A 17,223-nucleotide genomic window follows, 5' to 3' on the forward strand; every position below is an offset into this window, starting at 1 on the left:
ATGGCCGGTGACGACTGATCCACCAAATGAGGCGGAAGTCCGCAAGGAACTCCAACTCTTGAAGCGTTACAAATCACCTGGCCCATATGACTTACCTCCGGCTCTTTTTAAAGATGGTGGTGACTTTCTGACTAAGGAACTAACGATGTTGTTTACAAAGGTCTGGGAGCTCGAGAGTGTACCAACGTCATGGAATGAGTCGATAGTTGTCCCTATCTTTAAAAAGGGTTCACGTCGTTCCTGTAACAACTATCGTGGGAAAAGTCTACTTCCGATTGCGTCCAAGCTATTGGCTTCCGTCATACTTCGTAGGTTGTTCAAAACCCGAGAAAGATTGACTCGCGAGGAGCAGGCTGGGTTTCGTTCAGGTTGAGGATGTATTGACTATATCTTCACCGTCCGCCAAATGTTAGAACACCGTCATACTTATCAAAGGCCAACAATCGTAGTGTTTCTGCACATCAGGGCTGCCTTCGATTCGTTGAATAGGACTGTTCTCTGGGATTGTCTATTGAAGAAGGGTGTGCCTGAGAAGTTTATTAACATCCTAAAAGCCCTATATACAAACACCTCAGGCAGAGTGAGGGCATACAGCAACCTTTCCCCATTGTTCCATTCGAGCAGTGGGGTTAGGCAGGGTTGCCCAATCTCACCATTCCTCTTCAACTTTGCCATCGATGACATTCTGGAAACAGCTCTGATGAATGTAAGTGATGGTGGTGTGGATCTGTTGACTGGAGAAAGACTTCTCGACCTTGAGTATGCGGATGATATTGTCTTACTGTGCGATAATGCCCAAGCCATGCAATCCGCGCTGAATAAGTTGGCAATCAGTGTCCGTAGTTACGGTATGAGCTTTGCACCTTCGAAGTGCAAAGTACTTCTACAAGACTGGCAGGATTCTAATCCTGTACTCACTCTGGATGGTGAGCAGATAGAAGTAGTTGAGGAGTTCGTGTATCTAGGTAGCTGCATAAGTGCTGGTGGGGGTGTGAGTGATGAGATCAATGCACGTATAGTGAAAGCCAGTTTGTGTATTTGGGTGACTGCAAAAGTGCTGGTAGTGGCGTGAGTGATGAGATCAATGCCAATCTGGGTTATCTCTGGCGCCTTCGTGATGTTAGTCTGGCTGTAAAAGGTCGGATCTACAACGCGTCGGTGAGAGCAGTTCTGCTCTATGCTTGTGAAGCCTGGCCTCTCCAAGTTGAGGATGTTAGACGACTCTCCGTGTTCGATCATCGTTGTCTCCGAAGGATTGCTGACATCCAGTGGCAACACCATCTTAGTAATGCAGGGGTCCGGCATCGTCTGTTCTGGCACAGCGACGATAGTTCAATTGGTGACACTATCTTGAAACATTGACTTCGGTAGCTTGAACATATCTTACGAATGTCGTCTCAGAGAGTTCCACGTCGTGCACTATTTGACGACGCTTGGACTGGTTGGAAAAAGCGGAGGTGGTCAATATATGACATGGTGTCGAGGTATGAAAGAAAGCTGCAAAGGGCTGGCTTCTGCTGGTCCTTCGCGACTCTCTGGTTGGGGTCCTAGAGACGGTGCAACACAGTGGCTAGATACGTTATCAGGCATGGCTCAGAATAGAAGCCAGTGGCGATTCTGCTGTAACCTTCTTTTACTTTCTTCATTTAAAAATTGGTTGTTTCTTCCTTAACTGAAAGATTTCTTCTGATTGTACCTTCCCGTTTCCCCCATTATTACACTACCTTACACTAATCTGTTAGTTATTGTCCTTTTTTTCTCTTCGAATTCTCATTGTTTTGTGTGGCGCATTTATATTTGGTGCCCCCTTGTACCGATATTTATGTGTTCAAATAAATAATAATAATAATAATAATAGATGTGTTCATTCGACTCTAATCACCACGCCTATTGTACACAACCACAATCGGTCTAAAGCGTTGGCATACCATTGATCACAATAAACTTCATTGGTAGTTATTAATAACAAATAATCATAATACTTATACAGACTATCTTGAATGCGGGTAGCAGTTACAAGTGTCATGGGATACTTATTTTATTTCAGTAGAGTGGTCGATAAAACGTGTCTAGAAACCCTGATAAGATTATCATAACGTTGACATTATCAATAAGAGTAGTGATAAAAATGTTATAACTCTAGAAAATTGATATGTTTAACACAAAACAGGTAAACTGAAATAGTGTGGAAAGAAAATTTTCCATTTGGTGGATAAGATAATTGGTATTAAGAACAAAGAATGACTTATCACAAAAAAAGTTCTTCATAGATAAGTGACATATATACCAGTAAGAACTAAGTCTAATTTAACTAAATTAATCCAAAACATACGTTGAGTAAATTAATGTCATTTTGACTAACATTTTACTTCAAGTTAGTGAACAGGAATTAGTAAGCCTAATTAATATCCCATATGCGAAATACATCAACTTACAAGATATTTTTGGTTGCTTTAGCAAAGTATCACAGTTAATAACCTTACTGTTAAGCTATTCCCACTACAATTAGGATTAATATAAGAATAAGTAAATCATGTACATGCTGAATTCATTTAAGTTGAACTTCATCCGGGTATTCGATCGGTTAAAATTTCATTTCCCTAAATCAAATATTTTTCAAAAACATTAAGTCATTTTATATTTTGCAAAGTACTGATATTCATCTGGTAAATATGACCTGTATAATAAAGTTATTACTGAATAATAATCTCCTACTCTAGTATCAGTTAAAAACCACGTTGATACATTATCAAGTGTAGGTCAAAAAGCTTCTGAATTTTCTACGAATTCGAAAGGCAGTTTAAACATTTGTAATTCAAATCACTTTAGTGTTTTGTGTTAATTCATGTATTTTTTAACTATTAGAGTGTAGAGAGTATACACGTTAAGTAAAATTGAACATTCGTTAAACACAAGAAAATGATCGTGTAACCATCGGTAATTGGAAATTTACGAAATTCATTTAAGAAAACTAACCTGCTATTTCCACCACCAATAGCGAATCCGACCAGAAGTCGTAATATTATGACCCAAATATAAGTGGGGGCACAACTTGTGATGATGCCGAAGTAAGTTATCATTGATAAAACAATCAATAAAGTCTGTTAAAGAAAATAAAATTCTTAGTTATATAAATTATTATGACCGATACTAGTTATGCAAATCGAAGTAGTAGAGTAACATTGAACACAAGAGTGGAAGCGATGCAAAGAAACACCAACCAAACTCTTACTAAGCCCCCATAGACTTTTCGACTAGCACTCAATTAGTGAGAATACAATAGAAAGTAAAATGATTATTCTACGTTCCAGCTGCACGGAAAAATGCGTGGGTATTCACAGGATTCTTTGATATACTTGGTGTTCAGCCGTTAAGAATGGAAGTTTCGTGGACCATGAATCAACGGTACGGGTGTGATTTATAAAAAAATAATGTTTTGACTGATTTATGTCAAATTTCTAGAGAATAATGCATTATTCAACATAAGTAGAATCAACAGATGAACGGTGATGCTCTAAAATTTACATGAAGGAGAACGATTTTGAATAGGGGACGATGGCCCTTAAGCTAGCTCTTTTTAAATATAAGACGAGATATATCGAACAACAGTTCAGAGTTAGGAAGTTCCATAGTACTACATAGTAGTGCTGCTATTTTGCTACAACTATGTGCCCTTGAATACAAAACTGGAAAATTTGACTACCAGCGACTAGTTTCCCGTGGTTTTAGCATTAATTTAAACAACAAACCCAATTCTTGAACAAATAACTTCTCAAAAACTACCGACTTTAGGATACTTTCTTAATAAAAGTATAATATCAAGCATTAAAGCGTACGAATGGAGAATACTAATAACGAATGAAAACAACAGGTTCATATAATACTAAGACTAATGTCAGTCATTCACATAATTAAATATTATTTTTATGTCTGAAATAAGACAGGTACACTGAATCTTTAAATTGATACACACTGAGTGTCGATACATAAACACAATTAATACTTATAATATTCGATTGATAGGTTGCTTTTCTAAATATGTACTGATAAAAATCACAAAACTTCAATAAGAGGATGGAAACAAATCCTAAGCGTGAAGATTCCCACAACTAATATACTGAGTTTCCGTCAAAATAATAATCGCAATAATAATAATAATAATAAACAATAATAATAATAATGGATTTATGAAAAATTTGATAACAGATTCAACTATCTGAATATTAAGTTGCGAATTTAAATAATTTCTATATCCTGAAAGCTTACCGGCCAACGACCAAATCTATCTGCGATAAAACCCCATAAAGGAGCTCCAAATAAAAACCCGGCAAAAACAACCTACAACATATCAAAGACCAAAGCAATTAAACTTCAACGAAATCACGGTCAATGGTTTATTACACCCAACTGTCCCAGTTCCTTTTATTATATGGAAGGTAGTCTAATCATTGAACACAAAAATATACAAAACTTAGATCCAAAAAAGTACCTGGCATTCTTCCGAAACTTAGCACATTGAAAATCCGTAATTTTGGTTAACATTTACGGGCTGTGATTCTAACCGTACGAATATGACATACATGGGCAACTAGAAATCAACATAAAGGTTCGCCAGGCTAATTGTAGATATAATGTTGTTACAGTAATTTGATGAGAGATAAGTGGGACCAGCTGAGACAAATTTAACCGAAAAAGAGATTAGTTATAGAAAAATAAGACCACCTAAAGAGTAACACTGGATATCCGAATTAAATTGTACCAAATAATAAAAAACGACAACTGGCTCGTAACCTCACAACGGATCCAGTTAATAAATGGTATAACTGTCTGAACCACTTTGTCAGTCAGTCAGTCAGCTACAACGTAGGACCAGGCACATATGTGCATCGGTCCAAGTTGCCATACCGCATCAGCACAACAAGATGCACACTGGATTCATAGAAGTGGTTAGGTCAAAGGTAGTAATATATAAGAGAAAGTTTGCATATAGAGATATAGTACAAGAAGAAAGAATTGGTTCGTAGAAAGAAAGATATGAAGTGACTTTAATCTCTTAGTTTAAGGGAAGACAGGGAGTGTATACACCGACGCCATTGTGATCGATTCTGAGCCATGTCACCAAGAGTCTCCAACCATTGGTTACGAAAGTCACACGGACCCCAACCAAGTAGTCTGCATCTACCAACATGGCTCAGACTAGAAGTTAGTGACTTCAGGCACTGATGCCACGTTTTGGTTTGGCCGCCCCTAACTTTCTTCCAACCATCTCCAATACCGGATAGCATTGCACGTCGTGGTAATCGGTATTCAGGCATACGTAACACGTGGCCCAACCATCTCAGTCGATGAAGATTCATAACCTCATCAACAGATTTACCATCATTCCCTAATACCCTGCGTCTAACCTCACTATTACTTACCCGGTGTTCCCAGCAGACGCCAGCAATATTTCTAAGGCATCTGTGGTCAAATACTAATAGCTTACGAGTGTCTTCTACTCTTAATGGCCATGTTTCGCAGCCGTAAATTAAAACAGAACGGACTGCCGCGCAGTATACTCGTCCTTTTATTGATAGACGGATATCTCGCCTTCGCCATAGGTGGCGCAAGTTGGCAAAAGCCAATCGAGCTTTTCGAATCCGTGCTGAGATTTCGTCCGATACCAACCCATTAGGGCTGATCAGACTTCCAAGATAAGTGAAGTTGTCAACGCGTTCGACTACTTCACTCCCTATCCTTAGTTCAGGTGTTAACGCAGACCAGTCCTGAAGCAACAACTTGCATTTAGAGGGAGAGAAGCGCATTCCAAACATCCTGGCATTGTTGCTCAGTGCTACCAGAAGACTCTGCATTTTGTCAGCGTCTTCACCAAACAGGACTATGTCATCTGCGTATTCTAAGTCGATAAGTGGACTCTGAACCACTTTAAAAGGATTAGGATAAACAATTATAAAGCAAGCTACAGCACACGGCCTTTTGTGGGAGGTTTTTGACGTGTTAGCTCCGTTCTTCAAAGGGCCTTACCACCGAAGACGGGAATCCGTGAGGTAAGGTGGGGTGTGACATTTTTAGGGTTGACCTTTTCTAGCCCCTTCCTTCCTTGTGAGAAGGCGGCATCGCTGCAGATGCTGGTTGTCAGAGGGAAACACCTTACTGCTGTCACACCCTTCTACAGTCAGCAGTGCGAATTCGTCTTCAGATATTGAGTTGCTGCTTTTAGTCTTACCGTTCTCCAATCGACCTGCCTGGTGTGGTAGAACCTACAGGAACATGTTTCAGCCAATATAGCTCGGTTGGGTCAACACGATAGGCCAGCCCGACCACCACGTCAAGGTAGCAGCTACGATCGGGGATCAACTCAACAACTTGCAGATTGAAGATCAAGTCAAATTTCTCATCTCGTGTCTGAATAGTGAATTTATTTGAACTCCATTTATAATTGTACTGTCGAAGCTCAAGAACTAGAGAAACATTCTAGTTGATAATGTTCACAGACTGAACGGTGAATACGCTATCCTGTGGTCACATAAAATCCAGAGGTTGAAGCCAATCTGCCTCTAATATGTAAATTCACTGTTATTTCAATATGATTGACTGTGCATAGCTGTTTTTTTAATTTCTCCACGTAAGGGAAGGAAACAAAATCCGCTACTGATTATTTTTCTTGGGTGTTTGAATGGATTACTCGTGGGAAAATTTTGAATTCACACTTAGTCAAGTGCACTTTGTTTGCATCAAAATTCTTCTTATCTGTTGTAAATACATCTTAAATTGATTTTAGGCGTCTTAAAACTACGAATTCAGTTTCTACTTGAATAGGTTAGCAATCAGATGTCATTCACTGTTTTAATCTCGGTAAATAAATCTCTAGCAAACAGCACTAGAGAAGTGAATACTGATATGTGCGGATGTGTATAACTCATAAATAAACTGCATAAATATATATAAACTTAATGATCGACACCAATTTAAGTACGATTCATCTGTTCATTATTATTAAGCTGAAGTTATCTGAAAAATAATCGCAAAAATATCCAGACTCTTGATATATCAACTGTCAGAACGATTTCCATTTTAACACATAAAAAATTCCTTACTCTCTCGCTGGTTGTAAATAACAAGTTTTGCATACTCACTTTGATTATAAGAAGGATCACCAGAAGTTTTTAATCAAAAGAACTGAGGCCGCTTATTGACCTGACGTAAGATACTGCTTTTGACTCACACATCCATCATTGCTAAAGTCTATTTTCTAGTAATAAGTAAATGGAATGTGCAGTAAAAAAAGGCTGTTTAACCATTGTTTTCCTATTAGCTATCTTATCACTTAATGGTACGACTGTTGAGGAATTCGCTGTTAGGCAAACTGTATTCTTGGAAGGAAGTTGCTACGAGCAAGAACTTACACGAATCTTACAATTTGAAAACACTCGCTTCCGTCAGTAGGAATAAGACATCCCGGTATTTTTATTTTCTATCCCATTGATTCAGAATCAGTAAATATTAGTTCTTAGCTAAAAAACAGATGTTCAGCAATACTGAAGAAGCGATCATAAGACAAAACCGTAGTTGGTTTGGTTTCCTCTTGAAGTCCACCAACGTACAGAGGACTTTAAAAAGCGAATAAGCTTGTAACTTTTCTGAAATTCTTAAAGAGGTAACTCGTACTTACTGTGGTTATGGCAGCGACTTGTCCTGACGACAGAAGCCAATAACATCGTAATGCTGGACCAAGTACTGAAAGCAGTAGCATTTCCATCGCATCTGCAGCCTACAGGTAGAAGTTTGATACGTTTAATAAGGTTTGTTGTCTTAATTAGCAGAATGAACAATAAAGTCAAGTAAACCATAAACCCTAATTATTCATTGGTGTCAAGCTATTTAGCATTTAGGGAGAAGGGGCACTGTACTTAATTTGTTCTAGCAAAGTGATAACAGTAACTGGAGATTTCAGATATTTTTATCGGTCCGAAATGTTGAGGCGCCATGATAAATTTTTTTTGAACTTATGGCAAAATGCTACCACGATGGCACATAATGTGATTTTCTCAATACAATACAAAAATGAAAAGGTTTATGCAACTAATCAGAAAACGGGTAAGCAGAAATTAAAAGAATCCTGCACAATTGTGACCTACAGGTTACCAAAACACAAAGAGTCTAAAAAGGTGTTAATACAACTTAGTGGCTTAAGGGCTCGACTCGTTCGTAGTTTGAATGCGCATACATTTGAGACCACGAAAAACAAAGAACCGAGTTTGCGTTTTCCTAATTTTTGAACTTTTCTGGAACTCCCACTGATGTTGGACCGACAAACTTCAAGTTTGATGACAAAAGGTATGCTTTCCATGTACAACTTTAACCTGTCTTCGTTTCTTTGGCAACTTACTAACTATTCTGATTAAGATCAAAAACTGTCTTCAACGATATACAAAAACAGGGTATGCTATGGTTAAAAATTCACGTTAAACGGTTCGTTACGAATGATAAGCTCATTTTTACTTGAAATCCGATATTCCTTATTTTGATTTCTTAAGTGCTATATTTATAAGCATGGAAGTATATTTCAAAATGAAACGAAAAATACATTTTCCTGGAAATTTCTTTCTTTAGAAAGGTAATATCAGAGATTTATGTCACAATTATTTTCTTATACACCGAAATAACTATGCGGGGTAGATACAATGAACTTTAATGCTAGACACAACGAAGACGCTTACCGATATGGCTCCACATAAAATGAAAAGCTTCAACTGAAACCTTCCAAAACCAGCTGCCTCCACAGCATCTTCAACTGTATATGTAGGGTTTGGTTTCTTTTCTGCATCTAACCCATTTTCACTGGAATCAGATTTATTCAGATCTTCTGAATCTAGTCGCGTAGATCCAACTATTTCATTTGGATTCAGTTTGTTTTCAGATTTGTCAGGAAAGAGGGACTGATATACAGGAGGTGAAGAGGGATAATCCTAAGAGGGTTTATATAATTACAACTCCAGCAACAAACCATTATCTATTAACTTGAATTACGATAAAAGTTGTGGGTTTTTTGTTTGGGAGTTAGGTCCACTGCTTGATCATATTTACAATTTCAGAAGTATATCTGAAGCAACAAAAATAAAGTACTCATTTTTAAAACATCGAGGTGGAAGTTCCGTCAAGATTAATAGTAATAGAGCTAATTTCAACTACGTGAAAACCACCACTATAAAAAACATAAATTCAATAAACATAGGTAAACATTGAGTCCAGAAATTGTGAGTACTATGGAACACAGGACAGCAGATAGATAAGACTATATTAATGAATGATATTAACTCGTCTTGATGTTCAAGATAAGAGGTTGGTATCAATTGAGTCATCAATATACATATCATTCGGAAAACATTTAATGCTCGGATTATTGTTAAGTTAAGCCGGAAAAATGTTTAGTACTAGCTATTTCAGATTTTCCGATGGCCAAGCCGACCAACCCGTGAAAAAACCCAACCACAACCACTGTCTTGTTATTGTTGTGTTGCAAGGTGGCATGCAGAACAGCACTGCATAATTAATCCTAATATGTGTACTCAAGTCTAGAACATTTTATGCTGAGATAACGTGGGGGCACTGGTGACGTCACGTTTAGATCATACATCGCTGTTTCTGCAACGCATTGACAAGGTTATGTGTCATCAATTTCTTAGTATACGAGATATGACACTCTTATGGTTAAAAACTACCATAAGATGGAGTCGGAAGCATCTTTCCCTTAGCAAACTGCCGATTATCATGAATAAGAAACTCTAGGAAACAAGAAGAAAATTTGAAGTATGTTATACTTTTAGCCTACTAATAGGGAAAGAACTGAACGACTCGTCTCTTCCACCTCATAAGGAGATTTACGATGTCAGTACGAAAAAGAGCCAACAATTTGGTTGGACGGCCTTACCTCTTCCCGCCATTATGCTATGCTCCAATGTGATTTGATAGTGCTGTAGCGTAAAATAAATCCCCAAAATAAATAGCTCTGTAAGTTTTCGACATTGGATGCTGACCATATGTTTTAGTGGACTCATCTAGCTGAAGGCGCTCGGTCAGGCATCCGCACCAGATCACGTGTGGTAACGCCGTGCTCAACATCAACCGCAATCGCTAGCCAGATTAGATCAGCGAATTCCGATATATTGGTTATCGCCAAATATACTCTTCCGATCTCCTCGACTCTGTCTTTTGATTTCTCTGGGTGGGAACGAAATATATTAGGTGTTACTGGTAAAAGCGTTGTCAAACACTGAATACCTGTGACATCATCATTGGTGAGACCGACGTGATCTGGTACACCTAATTGCAACTGTGAGTCTGTTCCTTTTTGGGATTTTTATATATCATTGCCTTATTTTTTATTTTTTTAAACATTGTGATTTTTTTCGTGTTTCTTCTTGGATATATATATATTTTCCCCTCGTTCATTATCATACTTCATCATGACTGAACAGACACCTAAAGTACTCAAGCTTAAGACTTTGTGCCCGCCTTCGTTTCAACTGATGCCTTTCTGGCCCGACAACATCGAAGCCTGGTTCTGCTACGCAGAAGCCGACTTCCACGAGCACGGCGTGATCGACACACGTGCACAATTCCTCGCAGTAGTCAAGGCACTACCGCGCGAATTCAACAGGTACGTAACACCTAGTATGTTTACTAGTGATGTTTCCGATCCTTACGAAATCTTAAAACGCTCGATTCTTAAACGAGGAGACCTAACCGATCGACAAAGGTTAGATCAACTCTTCAACAATATCGACCTGCAACTCGATTCTGCGACAGACATGTTGCAACGGATGAGAGAGGTTATAGGCCCAAGAACTTTCGACGAAGGTCTATTCAAACAACTCTTCTTGTCAAAACTTCCCCAACAGGTGCGAGCAGTTCTGGTCTCGTTCCAGAACAATGCTTTAGACGAGCTAGCTGCATCTGCCGACCGCATTTTAGAAATTACGAAACCTTCTACTACCGAGGTATTTTCAGTCAAAGAAAAACCTCAAACGACTCAGAATGATATAACCGACTTATGTCACACACTCACGCGTTATCTCAATCTTCGTACCGACCGTAAGAGATCGCGCACAGCACGTAGAAGCATTTCACGTAAACGATCTGTCTCTAGACCACGAGAGACAGATAACCCCGACTGGTGTTGGTATCATAACCAGTATGGAAAGCTTTCCAGAAATTGCAGAAAACCCTGCAATTTCCCCAACACGAAACCGACTGATTCGAAAAGCAATTCGGGAAACTTCCAAGCCGGCACGTGTTAACGGCAACCGTAGCCGGCGAACAAAGCCGTCTGTTATTCGTCACAGATGCGACAACGAGAGTTCGCTACCTCGTCGACACTGGCGCAGAAGTTAGCGTTCTCCCAGCAAATTCTAACGACCGACTACACGAATCGACCCTAAACTTACAGGCGGCAAACGGAAAACCGATCGCTACGTATGGCAAAAGGTACGTTTACCTTAACGTGGGTTTACGCAAACCCATTCACTGGATTTTCGTTGTTTCAGATGTTTCTATGCCAATCATTGGTATGGACCTTCTACAACATCACAATCTGATCATCGATACGCGCAAACGGAGGCTAGTAGACGGAAACACTAATTTGTCCGTTTGCGTAACTTCTTTTACTGGTTGCAGAGTATCCCCAGTCACAGTTAAACATATGATAGACCCACTCTATCAACCACTACTCGATAAGTACCCTGGGATACAACAAACTCAACCGAAACTACCGTGTGTAACCAGCAATGTTACACATCACATCACGACTACAGGACCACCTGTATTTTCTAAAGCACGACGACTAGCTCCCGAAAAGCTAAGGTTAGCGAAAAACGAGTTCGACCATATGATAGACTTAGGAATCATATGACCGTCAAATAGCCCGTATGCATCTCCGTTGCACATGGTCCCTAAAAAGGACAGAAACGATTGGCGTCCAACTGGTGACTATCGGCGATTGAACGCGAAAACCATTCCCGATCGTTACCCGTTGCCTCACATTCACGATTTGACAGCTACCTTGAAAGGTACAACTGTCTTTTCGAAAATCGACTTGGTTAAAGCGTATAGCCAAATCCCTATGACTACTGACGACATACCGAAAACAGCTATCATTACTCCCTTCGGACTCTATGAATTTTCGCGAATGCCTTTCGGTCTAAGGAATGCTGCTCAAACATTCCAAAGATTCATAGACGACGGTTTTCGAGGTCTCAACTTCGTACATGCGTATGTTGATGACTGTCTAATCGCAAGTCCGGACAGAGAATCACATCTCAAGCATCTGGATCTTGTTTTCGAACGATTACAAAAACACGGCATTACTGTAAACGTTCAGAAATGCCAAATTGGAACCGACTCAGTAGACTTTCTGGGACACACTATCGATGCTCAAGGTATCCGACCCCTTAGAACCAAAGTGGCGGCCATTCTGGATTACCCAGAACCGACCACCGTCAAGCAATTACGCACGTTTAACGGCCTCGTAAGTTTCTATAGACGTTTCATACCGAAATGCGCATTACTTATGAAACCTCTGACCGACCAACTTCGTGGAAATGCGAAATCCATTAATTTGGACGACACCGCACGAAAAGCATTCTCCACAGTTAAGGAACTGATCGCTAAAGCAACAATGCTTGCACACCAGGACACCCGAGCACCCATTAGTATCGCAATAGACGCATCGGACTCGGCAATCGGTGGCGTTTTACAACAATGGATTAACAACTCATGGCAACCCTTGGCATTTTTCTCTAGAAGGTTGCTAGACACCGAATCGAGGTACAGCACATTCGGTAGGGAACTCCTAGCTATGTATTGTGCTGTACGGCATTTCCAACACTATATCGAAGGCCGTAAATTCACTCTTTTCACGGACCATAAACCGCTCACTTTCTCGTTAAGCTCTCCTTCAGACAAGTATTCTCCCCGTGAGTCTCGACAACTGGACTACATTTCGCAGTTTACTTCAGATATTCAACACATCTCTGGAGCAAACAATGTAGTTGCAGACGCCTTATCTCGCATAACTTCCTCGAACAGTTTCCAAGGAATCGACCTTCTTAAACTCGCCGAGCTTCAAAAAGAAGACACTGATCTTCAGCACGAGTTATCGTCTGCAACCCTTAAACTACGCATCAAACAGATGGGAACAGGTAGGGAAACCTTACTTTGTGAAACATCTACAGGTAGGGATCGCCCAATCGTGCCGAAACATTATCGACGCAATGTCTTCAATACATTGCACAAACTTTCTCATCCAGGTGTTCGTGCAACCATCAAGCTTATAGCAGAACGGTTTTGCTGGCCTGGCATGAATAAAGACGTGAGGGAGTGGGCACGCTCCTGTGTAAGCTGCCAAAAATCTAAGGTTATCAGACACAATAAATGTCCCTTAGGCTCGTTTAAAACTCCCGATGCTCGTTTCGACCATGTTCATCTGGATTTGGTAGGACCTTTACCAGATTCAAATGGATACTCTTACCTCTTAACCTGCGTAGACCGTTTCACTCGATGGCCAGAAGCAGTACCTATCAAGGACATCACTGCTGAAACAGTGGCCCGCGCCTTCGTCGAGCGATGGGTAGCAAACTTCGGCTGCCCTTCAACCATCACTACAGACCACGGACGTCAGTTTGAATCTGATCTTTTCCGTCGTCTGACCACACTTTTAGGAATCACTCGATTCCGAACGACCGCCTACTATCCACAAGCAAACGGGTTGGTAGAACGTTTTCACCGACAACTGAAAGCTTCACTATCAGCTGCAAACGTTTCACAGTGGACCGGTGCTCTTGCGCTCGTCTTACTAGGTATCCGCAATTCAGTGAAAGCTGACATTGGATACACTGCGGCTCAACTCGTTTATTGAACGATACTTCGACTTCCAGGAGAATTCGTGGGTCCTTCATCCTCTTCAATGAACATGGATCTAACCTCCTACACGAACGGGCTTACAAACGCAATGCGTTCAGTTAAACCTGCTTCCACTCGACCTCAATCAACTGATGTTTTCGTTCAACCTAACTTACGATATAGTACACACGTTTTCGTTCGTCGAGACTCGCATCGACGACCATTCGAATCAGCATACGAAGGACCCTTCAAAGTTCTTCAACGTGAATCTAAGTACTATATAGTCGATAAGAACGGAACAAACGATAGCATCAGCATAGATCGCTTAAAAGCAGCGTATTTAGAAGGAAATCCTATCCACGTTGATTTTCCTTCGGTACAATCGAACGATACGACTCCACTCATAATTCCTCAACCGACAACCAACACTAGCGATGATACTTCGAATGTATCTGAAAATATACCTAAAACGACGCGTTCTGGAAGAAGAGTAAGATTTCCAGAACATTTAAACGACTACTGCACGTAAGGCACTACTTGACATCTTATATTATCTCGATCTTTCTTTTTACGATATATAATTTTTTTTAAAAAAAGACAATTTCATTATGCCTATATATTTATATTTTCATTTTAAAAAAAACAAAACAAAACATAAAAAACATTTTTTTAACGCTATTACGTGTGCTTGAGTACATTTTCAATTTTTTCGCCGACATTGTGTTTTTACACACATACGAGTGTATTTCGACATGCACTTACACTTTCTTTTTTCTTTTCCAGGACGGCTGGAAAAGAACGACGTAGTTTACGGGGAGTCGAAATTTTCGTTGTAACTATGTTGTACCTCGGTCCCATATAGTAAGGAAAGACGACCAGACGCTGCTACACTTAGTAAGCTATCAGAAGAGTGTTTACCAACGACAAACTCGTTGGGTTTAAACTTCTGACTGGCCACGTCTTAGGGTTGTCACTGCCCCACTAGGGGGGGAGTGATCTGTAGCGGTAAATAAATCCCCAAAATAAATAGCTCTGTAAGTTTTCGACATTGGATGCTGACCATATGTTTTAGTGGACTCATCTAGCTGAAGGCGCTCGGTCAGGCATCCGCACCAGATCACGTGTGGTAACGCCGTGCTCAACATCAACCGCAATCGCTAGCCAGATTAGATCAGCGAATTCCGATATATTGGTTATCGCCAAATATACTCTTCCGATCTCCTCGACTCTGTCTTTTGATTTCTCTGGGTGGGAACGAAATATATTAGGTGTTACTGGTAAAAGCGTTGTCAAACACTGAATACCTGTGACATCATCAGTGCTTACAAATGGTTCAAAATGGTTGTGGATGGAATAGAAGAAGCTTTTGCTTAACAGGCTTCCGTGTCTAGTAGCAGGGGATCACGAATACCTTCCAATTTCGAAGTAAAAACCCAATATATTTGAAACGAGCTAGTAAATTGAAGTCGACTTATCATAAATAACTAGCTTTTTAAAACTGTTCCAAACGTCTTGAGTCGTCCATTTAGGTTATTCTAGACAAGCTATTACCCTATTCTTAGACAGAGGTTAATTTTCTTTCAAGATGGTTAGTGAAGATTTCACATGGCAATGAGTTTAGTAGGTACTGTATCACACAAGCCCAGAAATACTTTGGTTGATCGTATCAAATCCTGAAAGCAGAAAATAAATCATTTATAAAGATGGAAGACGGACCAGAGAAATGATTTACAGATGCCGCAGATATTCATGATATAAAGGAGAGTTTGTCTGTAACACAAATATAATCAAAGTATACCAACCCAGTCAAATCATAAATCGAAGATGAATTGGTTTGAACGCATATTAAGAATGTTTTTAACGTGTTGAGAAATGTGCAGCGGTAAATCAATTCCAAAAATTAATACTCCTGTAAGTTTTCACAGGAAATCAGTAGTTGAAGACGACCATTCACGCACCCATACCAGACGACGAGTAGATATGCCGTGCTACACATCCCTCCCAACTGTTAGTCAGCTTAGACCAAACACTTCTCAACATATCGATAGCCTTCCAAATACATCTTCGAACCCTAACATTCCTTACTTTTGAGTTGCCTGAGTTGGTATACTTCGAATACAAACGTGTTATGTGTAAAGACGTTGTCAAACTCCGAATGTCTGTGGAGTTCTTAGTGGTGAACCTGATGTGATCAAATACACCAAACAATGAACTGTGAGTCTGTTCCTTGGTGGAACACTGAATGTCGTTTCTTAAAATTTATTTTTACATATGGTGATATTCAGCTGGTATTGTTCATTTGAATCTTCCAATTGATGAGAGGTACTGAGTTCGAGCCTCGGAGTGGACGTCAGCTCGGAGATGCAGGTACATCCAGCTGACGGGCCTCAAGTAAGACGAAACGCAAATCCTGGATTTCACTGCCAGCCACCATCCAACTTTGCTTATAATGTAGTGATAATGTTTTAATATTTTCGGATAATTTTCCCGTCCATTTGTATATTTTATCTTCAGTATGCCGGGACAGACATTTAAGCTGACTTCCATAAGAATAGCACGAGGGACCCAAGTGCGCAATTCCTCACAGTAGTGAAGGCACTACCTCGAGATTTCAACAGGTACGTCACACTCAGTGTGTCTGCTAGTAATGTTTCGTAAGCTTACGACACTTTAAAGAAGGATGTTCACAATTTGAAGGCCTGATCAACCGACAAAGGTCAGACCAACTGTTCCACAACAGGGCTCAGAAACGGAAATATTGCCGCAAACGCGAATGGTTGCCAGCCAAAGAACCTTTGACGATAGCCTGTTTGGACATTTCTTCTTCTCTTAGCTTCCCCAACAGGTGCAGGTGGTCCTCGTTTCATTTCAAAGTAACGCCGTATACGAACTGGCTGCATCTGCCGATTGGATTCTGGAGAATACCAGAACTTCCAGAGTCGAGGTTTATTCTATCGAATAAAAGTTCCAACACGAAAAGGTGTCACAGACCTCTGCCATACTCTCAATCGTCACCTTAATATTCGTCCCGGTCGTAGACGCTCAAAAAAGCTCGTCACGAAATAAATCTGTCTCATGACCACGATTAACAGGTAATCCTGATTATTGCTGGTACAACAAGTATGGTAGCTCTTCTAGAAATTATAGGAAACTCTTCAGTTTTTCCGGCTCCGAACAATCCGACACTAAAAACCTCTCTTTATTTCCTAGTCGGCACGTGTTAGTGGTATCCGTAGCCGGCGGATTCAGCTGTTTGTTGTGTAGCACAGGTATAATGACTGCAGTTCACTGTCTCGTGGACACTGGCGCAGAATCAAGCGTTCT

The 17,223-nt window shown here is 40.1% G+C and overlaps 1 protein-coding gene across 2 annotated transcripts in view; it reads right to left on the minus strand.

The window, feature by feature from the left end:
* The window catches only part of MS3_00003224 (uncharacterized protein), a 43,065-nt gene extending 32,832 nt beyond the window's left edge, over positions 1–10,233 (minus strand). The window contains exons 1-6 of one of the 2 annotated variants that reach the window (XM_051210962.1): positions 9,833–10,233; positions 9,008–9,103; positions 8,721–8,969; positions 7,673–7,771; positions 4,267–4,338; positions 2,977–3,101 (exon numbers count right to left, since the gene is read on the minus strand). In XM_051210962.1, coding sequence (XP_051070988.1) covers positions 2,977–3,101; positions 4,267–4,338; positions 7,673–7,771; positions 8,721–8,969; positions 9,008–9,010 — 548 coding nt within the window. In that variant the 5' untranslated portion in view covers positions 9,011–9,103; positions 9,833–10,233. Of the gene's footprint in view, positions 1–2,976; positions 3,102–4,266; positions 4,339–7,406; positions 7,772–8,720; positions 8,970–9,007; positions 9,104–9,821 lie in introns of both variants that reach the window. The other variant, XM_051210963.1, reaches the window with a different exon arrangement.
* Between the last annotated feature and the right edge of the window lie 6,990 nt (positions 10,234–17,223).

The sequence above is a fragment of the Schistosoma haematobium genome, chromosome ZW (genome assembly GCF_000699445.3).
Source record: "Schistosoma haematobium chromosome ZW, whole genome shotgun sequence".
Lineage (NCBI taxonomy): Eukaryota > Metazoa > Platyhelminthes > Trematoda > Strigeidida > Schistosomatidae > Schistosoma > Schistosoma haematobium.